Source organism: Notothenia rossii (genome assembly GCF_949606895.1).
Source record: "Notothenia rossii genome assembly, chromosome: 7".
Classification (NCBI taxonomy): domain Eukaryota; kingdom Metazoa; phylum Chordata; class Actinopteri; order Perciformes; family Nototheniidae; genus Notothenia; species Notothenia rossii.
In genome coordinates, this window is record NC_136905.1 from 82,609 (window position 1) to 106,930 (window position 24,322).

General features: G+C 43.8%; 3 protein-coding genes and 1 long non-coding RNA gene across 9 annotated transcripts in view; 2 read left to right on the top strand and 2 right to left on the bottom strand.

Moving 5' to 3' along the window:
• Positions 1-2,544: 2,544 nt before the first annotated feature.
• LOC307047345 lies at positions 2,545-4,125 on the top strand. The gene is made up of 3 exons (XR_013810395.1): positions 2,545-2,670; positions 2,747-2,818; positions 2,891-4,125. It is a non-coding gene; the product is annotated as an uncharacterized lncRNA (long non-coding RNA).
• Positions 4,126-4,528: 403 nt separating this feature from the next.
• pmvk (phosphomevalonate kinase) lies at positions 4,529-23,503 on the top strand. 5 transcript variants are annotated; one of them, XM_079694259.1, is made up of 6 exons: positions 4,529-4,628; positions 19,303-19,398; positions 21,742-21,805; positions 22,222-22,374; positions 22,520-22,649; positions 22,739-23,503. In XM_079694259.1, the coding sequence occupies exons 1-6, from the start codon at positions 4,588-4,590 to the stop codon at positions 22,918-22,920; spliced, it is 666 nt and encodes a 221-aa protein (XP_079550385.1). In that variant the 5' UTR covers positions 4,529-4,587; the 3' UTR covers positions 22,921-23,503. The 5 variants fall into 5 exon arrangements, with proteins under 5 accessions (XP_079550385.1, XP_079550387.1, XP_079550388.1 ...); XM_079694261.1 differs by lacking the exon at positions 4,529-4,628 and adding an exon at positions 14,094-14,170; XM_079694262.1 differs by lacking the exon at positions 4,529-4,628 and adding an exon at positions 17,428-17,512.
• Positions 6,422-13,892, bottom strand: decr1 (2,4-dienoyl CoA reductase 1, mitochondrial). Its single transcript, XM_079694252.1, has 9 exons — positions 13,735-13,892; positions 11,277-11,479; positions 9,926-9,983; positions 9,137-9,223; positions 8,798-9,045; positions 8,649-8,721; positions 8,417-8,563; positions 7,000-7,062; positions 6,422-6,892 (listed from the first exon to the last, which is right to left on the bottom strand). The coding sequence occupies exons 1-9, from the start codon at positions 13,825-13,827 to the stop codon at positions 6,833-6,835; spliced, it is 1,032 nt and encodes a 343-aa protein (XP_079550378.1). The 5' UTR covers positions 13,828-13,892; the 3' UTR covers positions 6,422-6,832.
• Positions 23,483-24,322, bottom strand: part of LOC307047341 (uncharacterized protein) — a 36,100-nt gene continuing 35,260 nt past the window's right edge. For both annotated transcript variants that reach the window (XM_079694257.1, XM_079694256.1), the window contains exon 9: positions 23,483-24,029. In XM_079694257.1, the coding sequence (XP_079550383.1) occupies positions 23,947-24,029 (83 nt within the window). In that variant the 3' untranslated portion in view covers positions 23,483-23,946. The remainder of the gene's footprint in view (positions 24,030-24,322) is intronic.

The following is a 24,322-nucleotide window of genomic DNA, read 5'->3' on the forward strand; positions in this document are numbered from 1 at the left end:
TTCTACTCTCTACAGTTCAGAGGTACATGGTGTACTTCTACTCCTCTACAGTTCAGAGGTACATGGTGTACTTCTACTCTCTACAGTTCAGAGGTACATGGTGTACTTCTACTCTCTACAGTTCAGAGGTACATGGTGTACTTCTACTCTCTACAGTTCAGAGGTACATGGTGTACTTCTACTCCTCTACAGTTCAGAGGTACATGGTGTACTTCTACTCCTCTACAGTTCAGAGGTACATGGTGTACTTCTACTCTCTACAGTTCAGAGGTACATGGTGTACTTCTACTCTCTACAGTTCAGAGGTACATGGTGTACTTCTACTCCTCTACAGTTCAGAGGTACATGGTGTACTTCTACTCCTCTACAGTTCAGAGGTACATGGTGTACTTCTACTCCTCTAAAGTTCAGAGGTACATGGTGTACTTCTACTCACTACAGTTCAGAGGTACATGGTGTACTTCTACTCACTACAGTTCAGAGGTACATGGTTTACTTCTACTCCTCTACAGTTCAGAGGTACATGGTGTACTTCTAGTCCTCTACAGTTCAGAGGTACATGGTGTACTTCTACTCCTTTAAAGTTCAGAGGTACATGGTGTACTTCTACTCCTCTACAGTTCAGAGGTACATGGTGTACTTCTACTCTCTACAGTTCAGAGGTACATGGTGTACTTCTACTCTCTACAGTTCAGAGGTACATGGTGCACTTCTACTCCTTTAAAGTTCAGAGGTACATGGTGTACTTCTACTCCTCTACAGTTCAGAGGTACATGGTGTACTTCTACTCTCTACAGTTCAGAGGTACATGGTGTACTTCTACTCTCTACAGTTCAGAGGTACATGGTGTACTTCTACTCCTCTACAGTTCAGAGGTACACGGTGTACTTCTACTCACTACAGTTCAGAGGTACATGGTGTACTTCTACTCTCTACAGTTCAGAGGTACATGGAGTACTTCTACTCTCTACAGTTCAGAGGTACATGGTGTACTTCTACTCCTCTACAGTTCAGAGGTACACGGTGTACTTCTACTCACTACAGTTCAGAGGTACATGGTGTACTTCTACTCCTCTACAGTTCAGAGGAACATGGTGTACTTCTACTCTCTACAGTTCAGAGGTACATGGTGTACTTCTACTCTTCTACAGTTCAGAGGTACATGGTGTACTTCTACTCTCTACAGTTCAGAGGTACATGGAGTACTTCTACTCTCTACAGTTCAGAGGTACATGGTGTACTTCTACTCCTCTACAGTTCAGAGGTACATGGTGTACTTCTACTCTCTACAGTTCAGAGGTACATGGTGTACTTCTACTCCTCTACAGTTCAGAGGTACATGGTGTACTTCTACTCCTCTACAGTTCAGAGGTACATGGTGTACCTCTACTCTCTACAGTTCAGAGGTACATGGTGTACTTCTACTCCTCTAAAGTTCAGAGGTACATGGTGTACTTCTACTCACTACAGTTCAGAGGTACATGGTGTACTTCTACTCCTCTAGAGTTCAGAGGTACATGGTGTACTTCTCCTCTCTACAGTTCAGAGGTACATGGTGTACTTCTCCTCTCTACAGTTCAGAGGTACATGGAGTACTTCTACTCTCTACAGTTCAGAGGTACATGGTGTACTTCTACTCTCTACAGTTCAGAGGTACATGGAGTACTTCTACTGCACTACAGTTCAGAGGTACATGGTGTACTTCTACTCTCTACAGTTCAGAGGTACATGGTGTACTTCTACTCTCTACAGTTCAGAGGTACATGGTGTACTTCTACTCCACTCCATGTATTAATACCTTTAGTTACTTCTCAGATGTGGATGAATGATGTGAAATCTAATCAAGTGTTAAATCAGACTTTAGTTCCACCTGGAGTAAATCCACCAGCTACCCTGCAGTATACAAAGTCATTCAAACTAACTGCACCTTTACCAGCTTTGAGAACACTTTCATGATCAATCATTATAAAACATATCATATCTATTATTCTGAAATGGACCAATCAAACAATCACTACTTTTACTGTCTTTCACTATATTTTGATGAGAATACTTTCTACTTTCACTTGAGGAACATTTTGAATACAGGACTTTTACTGAAACAGAGTATTCCTACACTCTGGTACTTCTACTTTTACTCAAGTACAAGATCTGAGTACTTCTACTTTTACTCAAGTACAAGATCTGAGTACTTCTACTTTTACTCAAGTACAAGATCTGAGTACTTATTCCACCTCTGGTAGCGTATTAGCCTGAATTGTAGCCACAAAATGACGCAGAGCTGCATCAAAATATACTCACAATGGTAAGTGGAAAGTAATATTTACTAATGTGTACAATGATTTGTAGGTAATTTTGACTACTCAAGACACCTGACTTCTTCAACGGAGATCACCACAGTATCATCCGTCTGAGAACATAATAAAGCTTTAGACAGTGGATAGCATGGGGATGACATAGTTGTGCTGTATACTTGTGACCGGAGGTCTTCTCCCTCTGTGCTGCTGCTTGGCACCGGGCCAGCGCACCAATTGTGCGCACCGGCCATTTAAGCTGAAGTGCCAACCTGGGTCCCTCCCATTTCCGCTTCTCCTGTGGTGGCTGCAGCTTGGCGTAGTAACGTAAATTGTTTGGCGTGGCAGCATTCAAGTCCTACTCTCTACCGGACAGGTAAAGCACGGTGCAGTCTGTCATTTATTCATGGTCACAAGATGCACACTGCTGACACTTTCCCATCTTAGCGCAGCTGACGTCCAGGGCGTTAGAGGAGGCATTTGCTCCGCCAGAGGCTCCGTGATAGCGGCGTTGCACACTGTTGGTGAGTGCCGTTGTCTGCTCTCTTTAAATCTGCTGCGTAATTCCCCTGCCTTATCAATTCTTTATGTCACAGCGGGTGTTCTAACTATACTCGCTCCCCACCTTTGGCCATCATTCCCGTCCCGTGCTGCTGGTTTGGCTCTCTGTGAGTTTTGGGTTCTCTGTGAGCTTCGCCCATCGCTGTGGACGGGTCCAGACTGCTTGCTCTGTTGCTGGACCCTTTCTTGGCGTCAGGGACTGGTCCTAATACACGACTATAAGGACATTTATTATTTAATTTGTGTATTCCTTGCTGTCCTTTACAGTTACTTTAATTTGTTTATTCCTTGCAGTCCTTTACATTTGCTTTCATTTGTTTATTCATTTGTTGTTTACATTCATTCAGATTTGGTGTATTTTGTTGTTTTCTTTTGTTTATCCTTTTGTCAGAATTATAACCTTGTTATCCTGTGCCGGACAGGTGCTGTGGGCCTGAGGCGGCAGACTCCCTGGTGGTGGCAGGTTTTCTTCACATATCCGTTTTGAGTGGTGTGCAGTGTCACGGGGGATTTATTTTGGACCCCTTACTCCCCTTTTTGTTAACTGCCGCCGTGGTAAGCCAAGCCCTGTCCGTTTCCCCAAAGTGGGTACCTATTTTATTCAAATGAATTGTGTGTGGTGTTTTTAGATATTTTGTATGTTATAAATAAAACTGTATTCTGACCCTTAAAACTGTCTCTGCCCGTGGTGTCAAACGAACCTGATTGTCCTTAGCAGTATTAGACCTAGTCTTTATAATTTCCTGGGGGCGAAACTCCCCCAGGTGGCGTTGTCCGCAACCGACTTTAAACGCCTACCTTCACCACACCGCCACATACTCATACTGCAAAAGCTTCCCTTATATCAGCTTTTGTTGACTGAGTGGTTAATTGAGGCATAGGTGATGATATCAGGTTCATCCTGCCGGTGTGGAAGGTATTATAGAAACGTTAATAACAGGTCATCTGTAACGTTACTGTAATCAGTTGAAACTTGACATTTATTTACTTGATCTTGCATACTCATGGAGGAATATTTCATGTTCTACTGGAGTTACTAATATGAAATGACTGATATTATTTCACTGATATGACTGGTACTTTTCTCTAACCTTGTCTGTGCTGGTTGGTGGGTTGGGCTGGTTTCCTGTGGTGTTGGTAACATTGCCTGTGATCCTACACACACTTACAATGATTATTATCTCTAGTTATTTTTATATATATATTATATATAATTTATTATATATATTTACTATTCATATTCCTTCTGTGATATATGTATGTGTATGTATGTGTGTGTATATATATATATATATATATATATATATATGTATATGTATATGTATATGTATATATATATATATATATAATACCTTGTTAAATTCAACATGTATATTTTCTACTCTCTTGATTATTTCTAGTCTTTTAATTTGTATTGTACATTGCTTTGTCTTCTTCTGCTGCTGTAACACAAAAAATTCCCAAATTGTGATCAATAAAGTACCATCTTATCTTAGTTAGGATTTTGTTCTCTGAAAGACAATTCAACAAGCATCCATCAATACCTGACCAAAAAGGAGAAAAATAAACATACTGCTCATTTATTTGACATAAATTAAGGTTAACTTAATAGCTCTTTTCTTGTGTGCTATGATGACAGCCAGGAAGCACAGGAGGAGCAGAGCAGCTCCCAGGGACCAGCCTCAGTGGCTATTGAGTTTGGAGACTGAATGGACCAGAAAGGAAACTGTACATGTCAAAACCGGTTCCAGGTTTTAGACTAACATATTACCGGTATGTTACATTGCCTTTTCACACCTGGATAAGAGGAACAATATATTTAATCTGAATATGTTTAATTGCCATGTTTCAACATACTAGGAATTTGCTTTCGGGCATGGTGCATAACATGGAGAAAACATTGGACAGAGTGCAGGGACGAGACAGAACTGTGCAAAGGCAGGACAGTAAAAAGTACAAGTACAAAATACTAGTGCAAGATAAGATAAAAAAAAAAACGATATACAAAGTGTAGTGTGGTCAGTGTATATACAGTAAGTGTGTATCGTGTATGTGTACTGGTGTGTGCGGTATGATGTGAGTAGTATGTCCTATGTACAGTACATTCGGTGGTCATCATGTGCAAGTGTCTCAACGGTGACGGGGTGCGGATGGGTTCGGGTGATTTCTTCCTGAAGTCCTCAACCATGCAATAAACCATTCAATATCCTGCTGAATAACAATAAATAGACCCTCCAGAAAAACGTGATTCTGCGATCGCAGAATTTACCGCATGATCAGCAAAATGGCGCAAATCTTTAAAAGGCCGCATATTTATCAAAAGGCCGCATAATCCCCGCATTTTTCCACACAAAGTTGAGAAGGAAAAAAAGATTTAAAAAATACAGATTTCAGTGTTCTGAGGCTCTGGGCCCCATTTATTTTCCTCACAGACGGAAACAAAAGTCCGAAATTATACGATTTAAAATAAAAGCAATAATGGTGGCTTGATATTGAGTAAGAACATGTTTTTATGAATCACACAGCTTCCGGTCTTCCACGACCCGACCGGAGAAAAAGACGTGCTGCAGTCACGAAACACAGTAGGCCTACCAGTAGAAATACATTGCTTTTAAAATCGTGCTGTGCAACACGAAAAAAAGGGGAAAATCGTGTTGGTGAACACGAAATGCCGTGAGACTGGGTTGGCTGTGAGAGGACATCGCTGTATTCGCCTGTAAATTACATCCGCAGGGAGATTCGGTTCAGCTCCATCACATAATGTAACGCAGTAACGCAGCCATTTAAATCACAGTAACTATAAAGGCGTTACTGAATGGGAATAGGTAACTAGTAACGCTATTAGTTAGCGCAAAAGGTAGTTCCGTTACAGTAAAGCGTTAGTTTGCAGAGTCGCATATTTTTTGACTTGAGACTTGCTTGACTAACATTGATAAAAGACTTGACTTGACTTTGACTTGGTACCCATGACTTGAGACTTGACTTAAGCTTGAGATAGATGACTTGAAAGGACTTGACTGTTTAAAATTAAATATTTGCGTTATTTTTTGTAGTGAGATATTACAGGGTTAGGGTTAATTGGTCTCCACAATAAAAACCAGAATCCCACATAAACTGTTCAAGTATTTGCACAACTGTAATCACACACTACCTTCCCTAATGCAGATGTTTACTTCTCCTTCATCAACTTCTCTCCATTTCTTACCTCATTACAGCAACAGACCCTCACATTTTCCCACACTGAAAGCCATTCCTCGACCAATTGAATACAGAAGAAGACCACGTCACCTGGACCCCCACCACAGCCCGCCAGATATTCAGGAGCTGGTACGACCAACTATAACACCATGACATTCTAACACACACACACCCACCCACAGACCTTCAGGCCAGTGCAAACTACTCCTAAACCGGAAACCCAAACACATCATGTCTGCTAATATTCCAGATGTTTGGATGGCAAAGAAACTTTAATTTTGTTTCTGTATAAAGGACTTGATGCTGTAGCCCCAGATGGAATAGATTTCATCTGTTGAATGCTCTAACTCTTCATTAAATAACACAACTTTGGTTTAAACTTCTTTATTCATTCATTTATAACCAGAAGGTGATTCATTGTGGAATTTCCATAACAATGGCAAAAAATGAATAATAGAAAAACTGCAGAAGCGTTTTAATAAAATTCAGACAGCAGCGATTTACAAGCGGCAGATGAATTAACAATAGCACAGATGTTAGTAATGGTAAGTGAACGTGTGTGTGTGTGTGTGTGTGTGTGTGTGTGTGTGGGGCATTATACACTGCAAAACAAATCTAAACCCAAATAAACGCAAGAGTTTTATTTGTTTTATAAGTGTTCACACTGAGCATGTGCAGTACGACTGCTACAAGCTCAATGATCAATCGTATCAAAACATCAACATCGTCTCATAATGATGACATCAGAAGGAACTCTGCGCTCTGACTGGTCGCTGTGTTTAGGATCCTTTGGTGCCTCTGATCATCGCCTCCATCGTCTTCCACTGTTCCGGGGTCACCTGACACACACACACACACACACACTCCTCATTAACATTCATTACTTACTAATAATAATAATCGTTATTATATATATAATAATATAATATAATTCTGAAACACTGACCCGCCGCAGCTCGTTAAACTCTCCGGCCATCGACACGTACTCCCCCCCGTCCAGCCGGATCACCTGAACAAAAGGTAATAACTCCTTAATATTTAAGACCTGGGATCAACTCTGATCAGGGGTCAGTCTAAGCTCTGATCAGGGATCAGTCTAAGCTCTGATCAGGGATCAGTCTAAACTCTGATCAGGAATCAGTCTAAACTCTGATCAGGAATCAGTCTAAACTGTCATCGGGGATCAGTCTAAGCTCTGATCGGGGATCAGTCTAAGCTCTGATCAGGGATCAGTCTAAACTGTGATCAGGGATCAGTCTAAACTGTGATCAGGGATCAGTCTAAACTGTGATCAGGGATCAGTCTAAGCTCTGATCAGGAATCAGTCTAAACTGTCATCGGGGATCAGTCTAAGCTCTGATCGGGGATCAGTCTAAGCTCTGATCAGGGATCAGTCTAAACTGTGATCAGGGATCAGTCTAAACTGTGATCAGGGATCAGTCTAAACTGTGATCAGTCTAACCTCTGATCAGGGATCAGTCTAAACTGTGATCAGGGATGAGTCTAAACTTTGATTAGGGATCAGTCTAACCTCTGATCAGGGATCAGTCTAAACTGTGATCAGGGATGAGTCTAAACTTTGATTAGGGATCAGTCTAAACTGTGATCAGGGATCAGTCTGAACTGTGATCAGGGATGAGTCTAAACTTTGATTAGGGATCAGTCTAAACTGTGATCAGGGATCAGTCTGAACTGTGATCAGGGATGAGTCTAAACTTTGATTAGGGATCAGTCTAAACTGTGATCAGGGATCAGTCTAAACTGTGATCAGGGATCAGTCTAAACTGTGATCAGGGATCAGTCAAAACTGTGATAAGGGATCAGTCTAAACTTTGATTAGGGATCAGTCTAAACTGTGATAAGGGATCAGTCTAAACTTTGATTAGGGATCAGTCTAAACTGTGATAAGGGATCAGTCTAAACTTTGATTAGGGATCAGTCTAAACTGTGATCAGGGATGAGTCTAAACTTTGATTAGGGATCAGTCTAAACTGTGATCAGGGATGAGTCTAAACTTTGATTAGGGATCAGTCTAAACTGTGATCAGGGATCAGTCTGAACTGTGATCAGGGATGAGTCTAAACTTTGATTAGGGATCAGTCTAAACTGTGATCAGGGATCAGTCTGAACTGTGATCAGGGATGAGTCTAAACTGTGATCAGGGATCAGTCTAAACTGTGATCAGGGATCAGTCTAAACTGTGATCAGGGATCAGTCTGAACTGTGATCAGGGATGAGTCTAAACTTTGATTAGGGATCAGTCTAAACTGTGATCAGGGATCAGTCTAAACTGTGATCAGGGATCAGTCTAAACTGTGATCAGGGATCAGTCAAAACTGTGATCAGGGATGAGTGGAACTCACAGCTCCGGACATCCAGGTGGCGAACTCGCTGCTCATGTACGCCGCCAGGTTAGCGATCTCTCCGGGCATCCCGAGGCGACCCGTGGGGATCCGACCGATCATCGCCTTCTCGAAGGCTCCGGTGGGGTCCAGACGGCTGAAGGCCCCCTGATCACAGCAAACAGACACAGCTGGTAAACAACAAACAACAGACACAGCCGATAAACAACAAACAACAGAGACGGAGGGGTACCTTGGTTCTGATTGGTCCGGGCTGAATGATGTTGAACCGGTGGCCATAGCGACCCCACTCCGCCGCCAAAGACCTGACACACATAACAACAACATTACCATGGCAACACGTCAGGAATGATCAGCCGGAAGGTCGAAGGTCAAACTGACTTGTAGAGCGCCTCGACTCCCGCCTTGGCCGAGGCGCTGGGAGCCACGAAGCCGGATCCGGACTCTGCGTAGATGGTGGTGATGGCCAGGAAGGAGGCGCCCTTCTGGTTCTGGATCAGCCTGCGACCCAGCTCCAGGGTCACGAAGGCAGTTCCGTTCAGAACGATGTCAGTGATGCTCTTCCAGCCGTTAGGCGTCAGACGTTCTGACGGACACACAAAGTTTCCTGCTGCGTTGTTGATTACCACCTGTGGGCCAATCAGGACACAGGATTACTGTGAGGTCATTGACAGGGACTGAGGGTCCTCACTGTGTGCGTGCGTGCGTGCGTGGTCTTACATCAGGAAGTCCCGTCAGAGCCTCGACCTGGTCCACACATCGAGACACGGCCTCCGGGTCTTTGACGTCACACTGCACCGCATGGACCTGAGGGGGGGGGGGGGGGGGGGCAGGAAGTGGGAACATCTGAGGTGTGTTTCTCTGTGGGGGGGGGGGGGGGGGTGGCAGGAAGTGGGAACAGCTGAGGTGTGTTTCTCTGTGGGGGGGGCAGGAAGTGGGAACAGCTGAGGTGTGTTTCTCTGTGGGGGGGGGGGGGCAGGAAGCGGGAACAGCTGAGGTGTGTTTCTCTGTGGGGGGGGCAGGAAGTGGGAACAACTGAGGTGTGTTTCTCTGTGGTGGGGAATTAGTCCACTTCAGACTAGTTCTGATTAGGGTTTTGATTCTGGTTAATGTTCTGGTTAATGTTCTGGTTCTAGTTAATGTTCTGGTTCTAGTTAATGTTCTGGTTAATGTTCTGGTTAATGTTCTGGTTAAGGTTCTGGTTAATGTTCTGGTTAATTTTCTGGTTAAGGTTCTGGTTAATGTTCTGGTTCTAGTTAATGTTCTGGTTAATGTTCTGGTTAAGGTTCTGGTTAATGTTCTGGTTAAGGTTCTGGTTAATGTTCTACTTCTGGTTCAGGTGAATGTTCTGGTTAAGGTTCTGGTTAAGGTTCTGGTTAAGGTTCTGGTTAAGGTTCTACTTCTGGTTCAGGTGAATGTTCTGGTTAAGGTTCTGGTTAAGGTTCTGGTTAAGGTTCTGGTTAAGGTTCTACTTCTGGTTCAGGTGAATGTTCAGGCTCTGGTTCTCACCTTGTTCCCGGTCTGGCTGCTGATCTCATCGGCTGTTTGCTGCAGAACGTCTAACTTCCTGAAACATGAAAGATATATTTTCATCATGGTGATGAAGATCGTTTCTCTGAAGAGTTCTGAGAGCATCAGTTAAAAACATTAATAAACATCAATTAAAACCATAACAAACACCCATTAATCTGTTAAGCCCCAAGCCTGTTTTTCAGGTCTCAGGCTCGAAAATGGCATTCCCACAACAAATGACAATAACTTCCCTTCTGAAAGGGTTAAATTAATCATCTTTTTTCTCAACGCAATGATAAACCTGGGAGTTGGATGTAGAAGAGTCAGAATCAATATAGATGTTTTTTATTTTAAAAAAAATTCAGATTGAACATGGTAAAAACAAAAAACATTACTTATAGTGAAAACTACACTTGGATGATGGTAAGGTAGACTAAAAGCTTTAGGAATCCAAAGTACAACATATAATAAGTACCCTGTTTCAAGATTGATGCAAAACAAGTGATATTTGACCTTTTTAGAGAGATTTAGAAGAAAGAAACCCACCTCTGGGGTCATTTGGGTGGAAATGGGTGTTTTTGCTGTTTCTCTGGAACCCATTGGTCGAGTTTGATGATTGACATCTCTTTTGAACCGTTAGAGCCAATAGAATCTAAGGGGAATTTCCACATACACACCAACATTACCATAGAGAAATGAGAGCTATGCGCACGCAATTTGCCCAAAGCGAAACCTATCTTCCGCTCTGAAATCTGAAAACTGGGGTATTGCTGATGGATTATCAGAAATCATTTCAAAGTGACACAGACACATTGGATTAACCTATGGATTAACCTTCAGCAGCGTTGTTATCGTTTTAATGCCATTGAAGACCAGTTTTGATCAGAATAACACCTAAGGTAAGAAATGTGCCGTGGTTAGGTTAGTTAGTTAATGCCACGCGTTGTGATGTCTGTTTTTGTTTCTCATGTCGCGAGTTTTGATCATGGAGTGATGATAGAGATACCTATCGAATCTGTGTAATCTCACGATGCTAATCGATGGGTTGGATGTGCATTTACGATAAGTAATAAGGGTTTTATACCGTGAGTTCTGTGCTAACGGCGTTAGCATTTTTTCGCTCAGGGCTAATTCAGAGGCTCAGTGTTAGTCTTGTGTTTTTTTTTGCTAAAAAATATTCATATTATCAGTTAGCTGAGTTTCTTCCCGTTACAGGGATATGAAACACTCAGTTTATTAAATATTAAGAAGTCCTCAGACACTGTTGCTTGCAGATGTTGTGGTTTCTCCCCCGCCTGCGGGGGAATGGGGCTTAACAGATTAAAACCCTAATAGAGATGAGTAGAACCTGCTGGCGATGATGCACGTCGCCCCCAGCTGGGACAGCGTTGTGGTCATGGCGCGGCCCAGCCCTGTGCCCCCCCCCGTGATGAAGGCCACCCGGTTGGTGAAGCTTCCTGTGGGCAGCATGGGGCCTTCAGCCGGAGGGAAGAACCGGGCCTGGGGGGGGGGTGTGGCCTGGGGAAGGACCCCCGAGCTGTGGATCCATGACTGGAAGAAACCAGAAGAACACAGAAGGTCAGAAATACACCTGAACAGCAGGGTTTCCGTTAGCCGGTAATTACCGGTTTTTAGCTTGTAAAATGTATTAAAGACCGGTAAATTCAAAACCTGCCGGTTAAAATGTCCGGTAATAATTACGGATGTTCCGATCAATCAGCCGCCGATCATTATCGGCCGATATTCACTCTTAATAGTTTGATTGGTGCTCTCTATAAAGACCGATCAGGAGAGCCGATCAGATAACGCAAAATACATGAGACTTCTCTCTGTGCGCGGCGAAAGAAGCTCGCCATGATGAAGTCACACTTCAACCAAACTTTATCCATACAGCCCACCACGATGACATCACACTTCAATCAAACTTTATCCATACAGCCGTCCACGATGACATCACACTTCAATCAAACTTTATCCATACAGCCCACCACGATGACATCACACTTCAATCAAACTTTATCCATACAGCCCACCACAATGACATCACACTTCAATCAAACTTTATACATACAGCCCACGACGATGACGTCTCACTTCAACCAAACTTTATACATACAGCCCACGACGATGACATCACACTTCAATCAAACTTTATCCATACAGCCGTCCACGATGACATCACACTTCAATCAAACTTTATCCATACAGCCCACCACGATGACATCACACTTCAATCAAACTTTATCCATACAGCCGTCCACGATGACATCACACTTCAATCAAACTTTATCCATACAGCCCACCACGATGACATCACACTTCAATCAAACTTTATCCATACAGCCCACCACGATGACATCACACTTCAATCAAACTTTATCCATACAGCCGTCCACGATGACATCACACTTCAATCAAACTTTATCCATACAGCCCACCACGATGACATCACACTTCAATCAAACTTTATCCATACAGCCCACCACAATGACATCACACTTCAATCAAACTTTATACATACAGCCCACGACGATGACGTCTCACTTCAACCAAACTTTATACATACAGCCCACGACGATGACGTCTCACTTCAACCAAACTTTTTCCATACAGCCCACCATGATGACATCACACTTCAATCAAACTTTATCCATACAGCCCACCATGATGACATCACACTTCAATCAAACTTTATCCATACAGCCCACCATGATGAAGTCACACTTCAATCAAACTTTATCCATACAGCCCACCATGATGACGTCACACTTCAATCAAACTTTATCCATACAGCCCACCATGATGACGTCACACTTCAATCAAACTTTATCCATACAGCCCACCATGATGACGTCACACTTCAATCAAAATGTATCCATACAGCCCACTATGATGAAGTCACACTTCAATCAAACTTTATCCATACAGCCCACCATGATGACGTCACACTTCAATCAAACTTTATCCATACAGCCCACCATGATGACGTCACACTTCAATCAAACTTTATCCATACAGCCCACCATGATGACGTCACACTTCAATCAAAATGTATCCATACAGCCCACCATGATGACGTCACACTTCAATCAAACTTTATCCATACAGCTCACCATGATGACGTCACACTTCAATCAAACTTTATCCATACAGCTCACCATGATGACATCACACTTCAATCAAACTTTATCCATACAGCCCACCATGATGGCGTCACACTTCAATAAAACTTTATACATACAGCCCACCACGATGACATCACACTTCAATCAAACCTTATCCATACAGCCCACCATGATGACATCACACTTCAATCAAACTTTATACATACAGCCCACCATGATGACGTCACACTTCAATCAAACCTTATCCATACAGCCCACCATGATGACGTCACACTTCAATCAAACTTTATACATACAGCCCACCATGATGACATCACACTTCAATCAAACTTTATACATACAGCCCACCATGATGACATCACACTTCAATCAAACTTTATCCATACAGAAGACCATGATGACATCACACTTCAATCAAACTTTATCCATACAGCCCACCATGATGACATCACACTTCAATCAAACTTTATCCATACAGCCCACCATGATGACATCACACTTCAATCAAACTTTATCCATACAGCCCACAACAGCCTTCTAGAGTCAGGGTAATTTATTCATGTTTATTAGATTTAATACATATTTTTATGGTTTATATTGTTATATTATACATTAAAGATAAAGATATATTCATCCTCTCGTTGTTATATTATACATTATTAAAGATACATATATATTTACCCTCTGAGTTTTGAAGGATCTGAAAAGTTTCTCCCTCAGAAACGTCGCGGCTGCCATGTTGTTTCTGAGTGCGCGACCTTTGTCCCGGATCATACCAACAGGGAGAAGAGGGGGGTCGCCATGTTGTCTCAGAGGGCGCTACCTTTGCCCCGGATCATACCTAAATGGAAAAGAGGGTGGGGTAACGACGGTAACACGTGATCCTCGGCACATTCTGCAATGAAACAGGTTTCTCCCATTCCTCTGAGCTGCAGTGGTTCAGTCCAGAATGCACCGAGGATCACGTGTTACCCAGAGGTGTTACCCATAGGTGTTACCGTAACACGTGATCCTCGGCACATTCTGCACTGAAACAGGTTTCTCCCCTTCCTCTGAGCTGCAGTGGTTCAGTCCAGAATGTGCCGAGGATCACGTGTTACCGTAATGACGGTAAAAGGTAGGAGACTTTACCGTGTTTGTCCATGTGTTTCTCCATGAACCGTCAGACTCTCTGTGAGGTCTTCCTGTTTATCCCGACATTGCGGTACCGGCCGGTGGTCCGACAGCCGAGAGAGAGTTTATCTGTATTCTTTATATTAGCGCTCTCCTGACACTAACCGGAGGTCCTACAGCCGAGAGAGAGTGAGTTTATCTGTTATTACTTTATATTAACGCTCTCCTGACACTAACCGGAGGTCCTACAGCCGAGAGAGAGTGAGTTTATCTGTTATTACTTTATATTAACGCTCTCCTGACACTAACCGGAGGTCCTACAGCCGAGAGAGAGTGAGTTTACCTGTTATTACTTTATATTAACGCTCTCCTGACACTAACCGGAGGTCCTACAGCCGAGAGAGAGTGAGTTTATCTGTTATTACTTTATATTAGCGCTCTCCTGACACTAACCGGAGGTCCTACAGCCGAGAGAGAGTGAGTTTATCTGTTATTACTTTATATTAGCGCTCTCCTGACACTAACCGGAGGTCCCACAGCCAAGAGAGAGTGAGTTTACCTGTTATTACTTTATATTAACGCTCTCCTGACACTAACCGGAGGTCCTACAGCCGAGAGAGAGTGAGTTTATCTGTTATTACTTTATATTAACGCTCTCCTGACACTAACCGGAGGTCCCACAGCCGAGAGAGAGTGAGTTTATCTGTTATTACTTTATATTAACGCTCTCCTGACACTAACCGGAGGTCCCACAGCCGAGAGAGAGGGAGTTTATCTGTTATTACTTTATATTAACGCTCTCCTGACACTAACCGGAGGTCCCACAGCCGAGAGAGAGTGAGTTTATCTGTTATTACTTTATATTAACGCTCTCCTGACACTAACCGGAGGTCCCACAGCCGAGAGAGAGGGAGTTTATCTGTTATTACTTTATATTAACGCTCTCCTGACACTAACCGGAGGTCCCACAGCCGAGAGAGAGTGAGTTTATCTGTTATTACTTTATATTAACGCTCTCCTGACACTAACCGGAGGTCCTACAGCCGAGAGAGAGTGAGTTTATCTGTTATTACTTTATATTAACGCTCTCCTGACACTAACCGGAGGTCCTACAGCCGAGAGAGAGTGAGTTTATCTGTTATTACTTTATATTAGCGCTCTCCTGACACTAACCGGAGGTCCCACAGCCGAGAGAGAGTGAGTTTATCTGTTATTACTTTATATTAACGCTCTCCTGACACTAACCGGAGGTCCCACAGCCGAGAGAGAGTGAGTTTATCTGTTATTACTTTATATTAACGCTCTCCTGACACTAACCGGAGGTCCTACAGCCGAGAGAGAGTGAGTTTATCTGTTATTACTTTATATTAACGCTCTCCTGACACTAACCGGAGGTCCTACAGCCGAGAGAGAGTGAGTTTATCTGTTATTACTTTATATTAGCGCTCTCCTGACACTAACCGGAGGTCCTACAGCCGAGAGAGAGTGAGTTTATCTGTTATTACTTTATATTAGCGCTCTCCTGACACTAACCGGAGGTCCCACAGCCGAGAGAGAGTATGTTTATCTGTTATTACTTTATATTAACGCTCTCCTGACACTAACCGGAGGTCCTACAGCCGAGAGAGAGTGAGTTTATCTGTTATTACTTTATATTAAAGCTCTCCTGACACTAACCGGAGGTCCTACAGCCGAGAGAGAGGGAGTTGATCTGTTATTACTTTATATTAACGCTCTCCTGACACTAACCGGAGGTCCTACAGCCGAGAGAGAGTGAGTTTATCTGTTATTACTTTATATTAACGCTCTCCTGACACTAACCGGAGGTCCCACAGCCGAGAGAGAGTGAGTTTATCTGTTATTACTTTATATTAACGCTCTCCTGACACTAACCGGAGGTCCCACAGCCGAGAGAGAGTGTGTTTATCTGTTATTACTTTATATTAACGCTCTCCTGACACTAACCGGAGGTCCTACAGCCGAGAGAGAGTTTATCTGTATTCTTTATATTAGCGCTCTCCTGACACTAACCGGAGGTCCTACAGCCGAGAGAGAGTGAGTTTATCTGTTATTACTTTATATTAGCGCTCTCCTGACACTAACCGGAGGTCCTACAGCCGAGAGAGAGTGAGTTTATCTGTTATTACTTTATATTAACGCTCTCCTGACACTAACCGGAGGTCCTACAGCCGAGAGAGAGTGAGTTTATCTGTTATTACTTTATATTAACGCTCTCCTGACACTAACCGGAGGTCCTACAGCCGAGAGAGAGAGTGAGTTTATCTGTTATTGTTTATATTAAAGCTCTCCTGACACTAACCGGAGGTCCTACAGCCGAGAGAGAGGGAGTTGATCCGTTATTACTTTATATTAACGCTCTCCTGACACTAACCGGAGGTCCCACAGCCGAGAGAGAGTGAGTTTATCTGTTATTACTTTATATTAACGCTCTCCTGACACTAACCGGAGGTCCTACAGCCGAGAGAGAGTGAGTTTATCTGTTATTACTTTATATTAACGCTCTCCTGACACTAACCGGAGGTCCTACAGCCGAGAGAGAGTGAGTTTATCTGTTATTACTTTATATTAGCGCTCTCCTGACACTAACCGGAGGTCCCACAGCCGAGAGAGAGTGTGTTTATCTGTTATTACTTTATATTAACGCTCTCCTGACACTAACCGGAGGTCCTACAGCCGAGAGAGAGTGAGTTTATCTGTTATTACTTTATATTAACGCTCTCCTGACACTAACTGGAGGTCCTACAGCCGAGAGAGAGTGAGTTTATCTGTTATTACTTTATATTAGCGCTCTCCTGACACTAACCGGAGGTCCCACAGCCGAGAGAGAGTATGTTTATCTGTTATTACTTTATATTAACGCTCTCCTGACACTAACCGGAGGTCCTACAGCCGAGAGAGAGTGAGTTTATCTGTTATTACTTTATATTAAAGCTCTCCTGACACTAACCGGAGGTCCTACAGCCGAGAGAGAGGGAGTTGATCTGTTATTACTTTATATTAACGCTCTCCTGACACTAACCGGAGGTCCTACAGCCGAGAGAGAGTGAGTTTATCTGTTATTACTTTATATTAACGCTCTCCTGACACTAACCGGAGGTCCCACAGCCGAGAGAGAGTGAGTTTATCTGTTATTACTTTATATTAACGCTCTCCTGACACTAACCGGAGGTCCCACAGCCGAGAGAGAGTGTGTTTATCTGTTATTACTTTATATTAACGCTCTCCTGACACTAACCGGAGGTCCTACAGCCGAGAGAGAGTTTATCTGTATTCTTTATATTAGCGCTCTCCTGACACTAACCGGAGGTCCTACAGCCGAGAGAGAGTGAGTTTATCTGTTATTACTTTATATTAGCGCTCTCCTGACACTAACCGGAGGTCCTACAGCCGAGAGAGAGTGAGTTTATCTGTTATTACTTTATATTAACGCTCTCCTGACACTAACCGGAGGTCCTACAGCCGAGAGAGAGTGAGTTTATCTGTTATTACTTTATATTAACGCTCTCCTGACACTAACCGGAGGTCCCACAGCCGAGAGAGAGTGAGTTTATCTGTTATTACTTTATATTAACGCTCTCCTGACACTAACCGGAGGTCCCACAGCCGAGAGAGAGTGAGTTTATCTGTTATTACTTTATATTAACGCTCTCCTGACACTAACCGGAGGTCCCACAGCCGAGAGAGAGAGTGAGTTTATCTGTTATTGTTTATATTAAAGCTCTCCTGACACTAACCGGAGGTCCTACAGCCGAGAGAGAGGGAGTTGATCCGTTATTACTTTATATTAACGCTCTCCTGACACTAACCGGAGGTCCTACAGCCGAGAGAGAGTGAGTTTATCTGTTATTACTTTATATTAACGCTCTCCTGACACTAACCGGAGGTCCTACAGCCGAGAGAGAGTTTATCTGTATTCTTTATATTAGCGCTCTACTGACACTAACCGGAGGTCCTACAGCCGAGAGAGAGGGAGTTGATCCGTTATTACTTTATATTAGCGCTCTCCTGACACTAACCGGAGGTCCTACAGCCGAGAGAGAGTGAGTTTATCTGTTATTACTTTATATTAACGCTCTCCTGACACTAACCGGAGGTCCTACAGCCGAGAGAGAGTGAGTTTATCTGTTATTGTTTATATTAAAGCTCTCCTGACACTAACCGGAGGTCCTACAGCCGAGAGAGAGTGAGTTTATCTGTTATTACTTTATATTAACGCTCTCCTGACACTAACCGGAGGTCCCACAGCCGAGAGAGAGTGAGTTTATCTGTTATTACTTTATATTAACGCTCTCCTGACACTAACCGGAGGTCCTACAGCCGAGAGAGAGTGAGTTTATCTGTTATTACTTTATATTAACGCTCTCCTGACACTAACCGGAGGTCCTACAGCCGAGAGAGAGTGAGTTGATCTGTTATTCTTTATATTAAAGCTCTCCTGACACTAACCGGAGGTCCCACAGCCAAGAGAGAGTGAGTTTATCTGTTATTACTTTATATTAACGCTCTCCTGACACTAACCGGAGGTCCCACAGCCGAGAGAGAGAGTGAGTTTATCTGTTATTACTTTATATTAACGCTCTCCTGACACTAACCGGAGGTCCCACAGCCGAGAGAGAGTGAGTTTATCTGTTATTACTTTATATTAACGCTCTCCTGACACTAACCGGAGGTCCTACAGCCGAGAGAGAGTGAGTTTATCTGTTATTACTTTATATTAACGCTCTCCTGACACTAACCGGAGGTCCCACAGCCGAGAGAGAGAGTGAGTTTATCTGTTATTACTTTATATTAACGCTCTCCTGACACTAACCGGAGGTCCCACAGCCAAGAGAGAGTGAGTTTATCTGTTATTACTTTATATTAACGCTCTCCTGACACTAACCGGAGGTCCCACAGCCGAGAGAGAGTGACTTTATCTGTTTTACGCTCTCCTGACATAGTTCAGGGTTATCCCTCTCATCCATCTCCTCTGATGTCATCAATCACTTCTGGTCTTAATAACTGCTCTGTGTTTGTTGCTGTTTAGTTTCACAGTTTACCTCATATTTCAGGTTATTATTATCGATGATGATGATGACGATGACGATGATGATGATGTAGTATATATCCTTCCAGCAGACGGATGGAGGTCTCCGAGCCCAGACTGGTTCTGGTCTTCAGCGGGAAACGGAAGTCCGGGAAGGATTACGTGACGGACCTGATCCAAGACCGGTAACTTGTGACTGTGAAGGTTTCCCAATTCTCTCATTTCTCCTCCTCGACTCCTATCCTCGAATCCTATCCTTGCGTCTTAAGGCCCGGACACACCGAGCCGCACTAACATGTTTTCGATTATAAGTCGTTATGTGAAACCGTCTGTGTTGGACGAGAGTAAAAATGGAACACACGCTATTTGTTGTTTGTTTATATCACGCAGTCTGTTCTTCTTCTCTCGGTTATCTCGCAGTCTGTTCTTCTTCTCTCGGTTATCTCGCAGTCTGTCTTCCGGTTGCCTCTTTTGAATGACGAATACACACTACCGCCGCCTGCTGGTAAGGAGAGTTATTGCCACTCACGCATGCGCAGTTCGTACGTGCTTCTTGGTCGTCGGCTGAAGTCTTTGCGGTGTGTTCCAGTGCGACACATGGCCAAGACGCAGAGACTCGGGTCCGTCGGGACGTGTTCTTTGGTGTCAGTTTGGTATGTCAGGGCAGAGCCGTTTCTTCCTATGGGCGGACTATGCAGATGCATAGGGCCTCCGCGGCCACTAGGGGGCCCCCAAGCTGAAAGTTCAGGTTCAGCCTCAATATATTTGGGGAGAATTCAAATTAGCCGTCTTTATTTGTAGGAAGCCAAGCCCCCTCTTGTGTTCGGTGAAGCATTATATGCTTACAGATCTAATGTAGGATATAAACACAACTAAACTGCAAAGCTGAGGCTTCTGTTTGTGGGGAAATAAAGTCAAAATCATCGTTGGGCTGTCAGCCAATGAGCGACGTCTGAGGAAGATGAAACATGTAAATTATACATCGTTGAAAAAATGCTGCATCTCTTGCATTTATTGACGTAAAGGAGCCTCATTGTTTAACTTTTTAATATCATTTTTTGTCATTTTCAATTGCTTGGTTTTCGTGAAATTAGCCTGATCATCTTAAAGGCTTTGGGAATCCCCCCATTATAGTTAAAAAAATGTGAAAACTAGGGCCCCCAAACAGCTAGAAACGGCCCTGTGTCAGGGCCTTCACCCCTCGATTGTATTACTGTACTTCCCGATGTATTACTGCAGTACTTCCCGATGTATTGCTGCAGTACTTCCTGATGTATTACTGCACTTCCCGATGTATTACTGCAGTACTTCCCGATGTATTACTGCAGTACTTCCTGATGTATTACTTTACTTCCTGATGTATTACTGTACTTCCCGATGTATTACTGCAGTACTTCCTGATGTATTACGGTACTTCCTGATGTATTACTGTACTTCCCGATGTATTGCTGCAGTACTTCCCGATGTATTACTGCAGTACTTCCTGATGTATTACTGTACTTCCCGATGTATTACTGCAGTACTTCCTGATGTATTACTGTACTTCCTGATGTATTACTGCAGTACTTCCCAATGTATTACTGTACTTGCCAATGTATTACTGCAGTTCTTCCTGATGTATTACTACAGTACTTCCTGATGTATTACTGCAGTACTTCCCGATGTATTACTGCAGTACTTCCCGATGTATTACTGCAGTGCTTCCTGATGTATTACTGTACTTCCCGATGTATTACTACAGTACTTCCTGATGTATTACTGCAGTACTTCCCGATGTATTACTGCAGTACTTCCCGATGTATTACTGCAGTGCTTCCTGATGTATTACTGTACTTCCCGATGTATTACTGTACTTCCCGATGTATTACTGCAGTACTTCCTGATGTATTACTGCAGTACTTCCTGATGTATTACTGTACTTCCCGATGTATTGCTACAGTACTTCCCGATGTATTACTGCAGTACTTCCCGATGTATTGCTGCAGTACTTCCCGATGTATTACTGCAGTACTTCCCGATGTATTACTGCAGTACTTCCCGATGTATTACTGCAGTACTTCCTGATGTATTACTGTACTTCCCGATGTATTACTGTACTTCCCGATGTATTACTGCAGTACTTCCTGATGTATTACTGTACTTCCCGATGTATTACTGCAGTACTTCCTGATGTATTACTGTACTTCCCGATGTATTACTGTACTTCCCGATGTATTACTGCAGTACTTCCTGATGTATTACTGTACTTCCCGATGTATTACTGCAGTACTTCCTGATGTATTACTGTACTTCCCGATGTATTACTGTACTTCCCGATGTATTACTGCAGTACTTCCTGATGTATTACTGTACTTCCCGATGTATTACTGCAGTACTTCCTGATGTATTACTGTACTTCCCGATGTATTACTGCAGTACTTCCTGATGTATTACTGTACTTCCTGATGTATTACTGTACTTCCCGATGTATTACTGCAGTACTTCCTGATGTATTGTCTGGATTCTAATCTGTCCTGTTCTTCCTTTAGTTTAGGATCCCATGTTTGCTGCATCCTGCGTCTCTCTGGACCGCTCAAGCAGCAGTACGCTGAGGTGAGACTGCTGATAACCTGCTGAGTCAGGCTGGTTCTGATGGTTCTGCTGAGTCAGGCTGTTTCTGATGGTTCTGCTGAGCCAGGCTGGTTCTGATGGTTCTGCTGAGTCAGGCTGGTTCTGATGAGTCAGGCTGGTTCTGATGGTTCTGCTAAGTCAGGCTGGTTCTGATGGTTCTGCTGAGTCAGGCTGGTTCTGATGAGTCAGGCTGGTTCTGATGGTTCTGATGAGTCAGGCTGGTTATGATGAGTCAGGCTGGTTCTGCTAAGTCAGGCTGGTTCTGATGGTTCTAATGAGTCAGGCTGGTTCTGATGGTTCTGCTGAGTCAAGCTGGTTCTGATGGTTCTGATGAGTCAGGCTGGTTCTGATGGTTCTGCTGAGTCAAGCTGGTTCTGATGGTTCTGATGGTTCTGCAGGAACATGGTCTGGACCTGCAGCAGCTGCTGGGCCCGGGTCCTTACAAGGAGCAGTATCGGGCCGATATGATTCGCTGGGGAGAAACTCGGCGCCATGACGACCCCGGATTCTTCTGTCGCCTAGCAACCAGAGAAGCTTGCCAACCTGTCTGGGTACGTCCCTGTAATGTTACTCAATTATTGGTTGTGTTAACGCTCTCTGATTGGTCAGTTGACCCTCTCTGCTCTCTGGTTGGTCAGTTGACCCTCTCTGCTCTCTGGTTGGTCAGTTGATCCTCTCTGCTCTCTGATTGGTCAGGTGGTGAGTGATGCCCGCCGTCAGACTGATCTTCAGTTTTTCTGCTCGGAGTTTCCTCGACAGACTCAAAGTGTCCGAGTTCAAAGTTCAGAAAAAACACGGAAACAGAGGGGGTGGAGCTTCAGCACAGGTAAGACCACCTGACCGTGCATCTGTTTGTCTGCTTACCTGTCTGTCTGTGTGTCTAACTGTCTGTGTGTGTATCTGTCTGTCTCTCAGGTGTGGATGATGCAGAGTCAGAATGCGGGTTGGACAGTGGAGTTGAATTTGATTGGATCATCACTAACGAGGCCGACGCCCCCTCGTTAGACGAGCAGCTGCAGCCAATCCTGAAGCTGGCTGAGGAGGCAGTGACATCATCCCGTCGCAGACCTCCAGATGACCCTGTACTGGTTCTGTAGGGAACCTTCCTGATGGTGTAACAGGTGTTTATGGGGTCTGTAGGGAACCTTCCTGATGGTGTAACAGATGTGTATGGGGTCTGTAGGGAACCTTCCTGATAGTGTAACAGATGTTTATGGGGTCTGTAGGGAACCTTCCTGATGGTGTAACAGATGTGTATGGGGTCTGTAGGGAACCTTCCTGATAGTGTAACAGATGTTTATGGGGTCTGTAGGGAACCTTCCTGATGGTGTAACAGATGTTTATGGGGTCTGTAGGGAACCTTCCTGATAGTATAACAGATGTTTATGGGGTCTGTAGGGAACCTTCCTGATAGTGTAACAGATGTTTATGGGGTCTGTAGGGAACCTTCCTGATGGTGTAACAGATGTTTATGGGGTCTGTAGGGAACCTTCCTGATAGTGTAACAGATGTTTATGGGGTCTGTAGGGAACCTTCCTGATGGTGTAACAGATGTTTATGGGGTCTGTAGGGAACCTTCCTGATAGTGTAACAGATGTTTATGGGGTCTGTAGGGAACCTTCCTGATGGTGTAACAAAGACGTAATAAAATCGAGGCGCTTTGACGGAGCAGTGCTTTTATTTTAGAAAATCCTGTCATGATTTATTACAATGAGCCGTGACATCACTTCCTGCCCTTTGTTCATCAGGTCTCTGATTGGCCCCCGGACTACCGATCATGGCAGTGATTGGCTACCTGACACAAAATAATAAACCATCGGCTGACAGGATGTCAGCTCAAACAACAAGCATTAATTAATTAGTGTGGCAAAATAAAATAACAATTAATTCATTCTTAACGAGGTCACTGTTAATTAACTCCCTTATAGACACAAAGCTCCTCCTCGTCTGGGGGGGGCTCTGGTAGTGGGTGGGAGGAAGCCGGAATCATTACGAGGAGAAGGGGGGGGCTTCAGGAATGTGAGGAAGCAGGAATCATTAAGAGGGGGGGGGGGGGGGTTTGGCCCTGAACGCCACCTGTCAGGTAGCAGGAGGGTGGTTCAGTTGGGGGGGGGGGGGGGGGTTCAGCATGAGTTGAGCTCCTCCATGGTCTGGTCCAGAGTTGCCTGCAGCTCCATGTTGGCGTTCCTGGCTGCAGTCAAAGAGCCTGAAACAAAACCACACACACACACACACACACACACACACACACACACACACACACACACACACACACACACACACACACACACACACACACACACACACACACACACACACACACACACACACACACACACACACACACACACACACACACACACACACACACACACACACACACACACACACACACACACACACACACACACACACACACACACACACCAGTATTAATACATTACATTGCATTTAGCTGAAGCAACTTACAATAAGTGCGTTCGACCAACAAAGTACAAA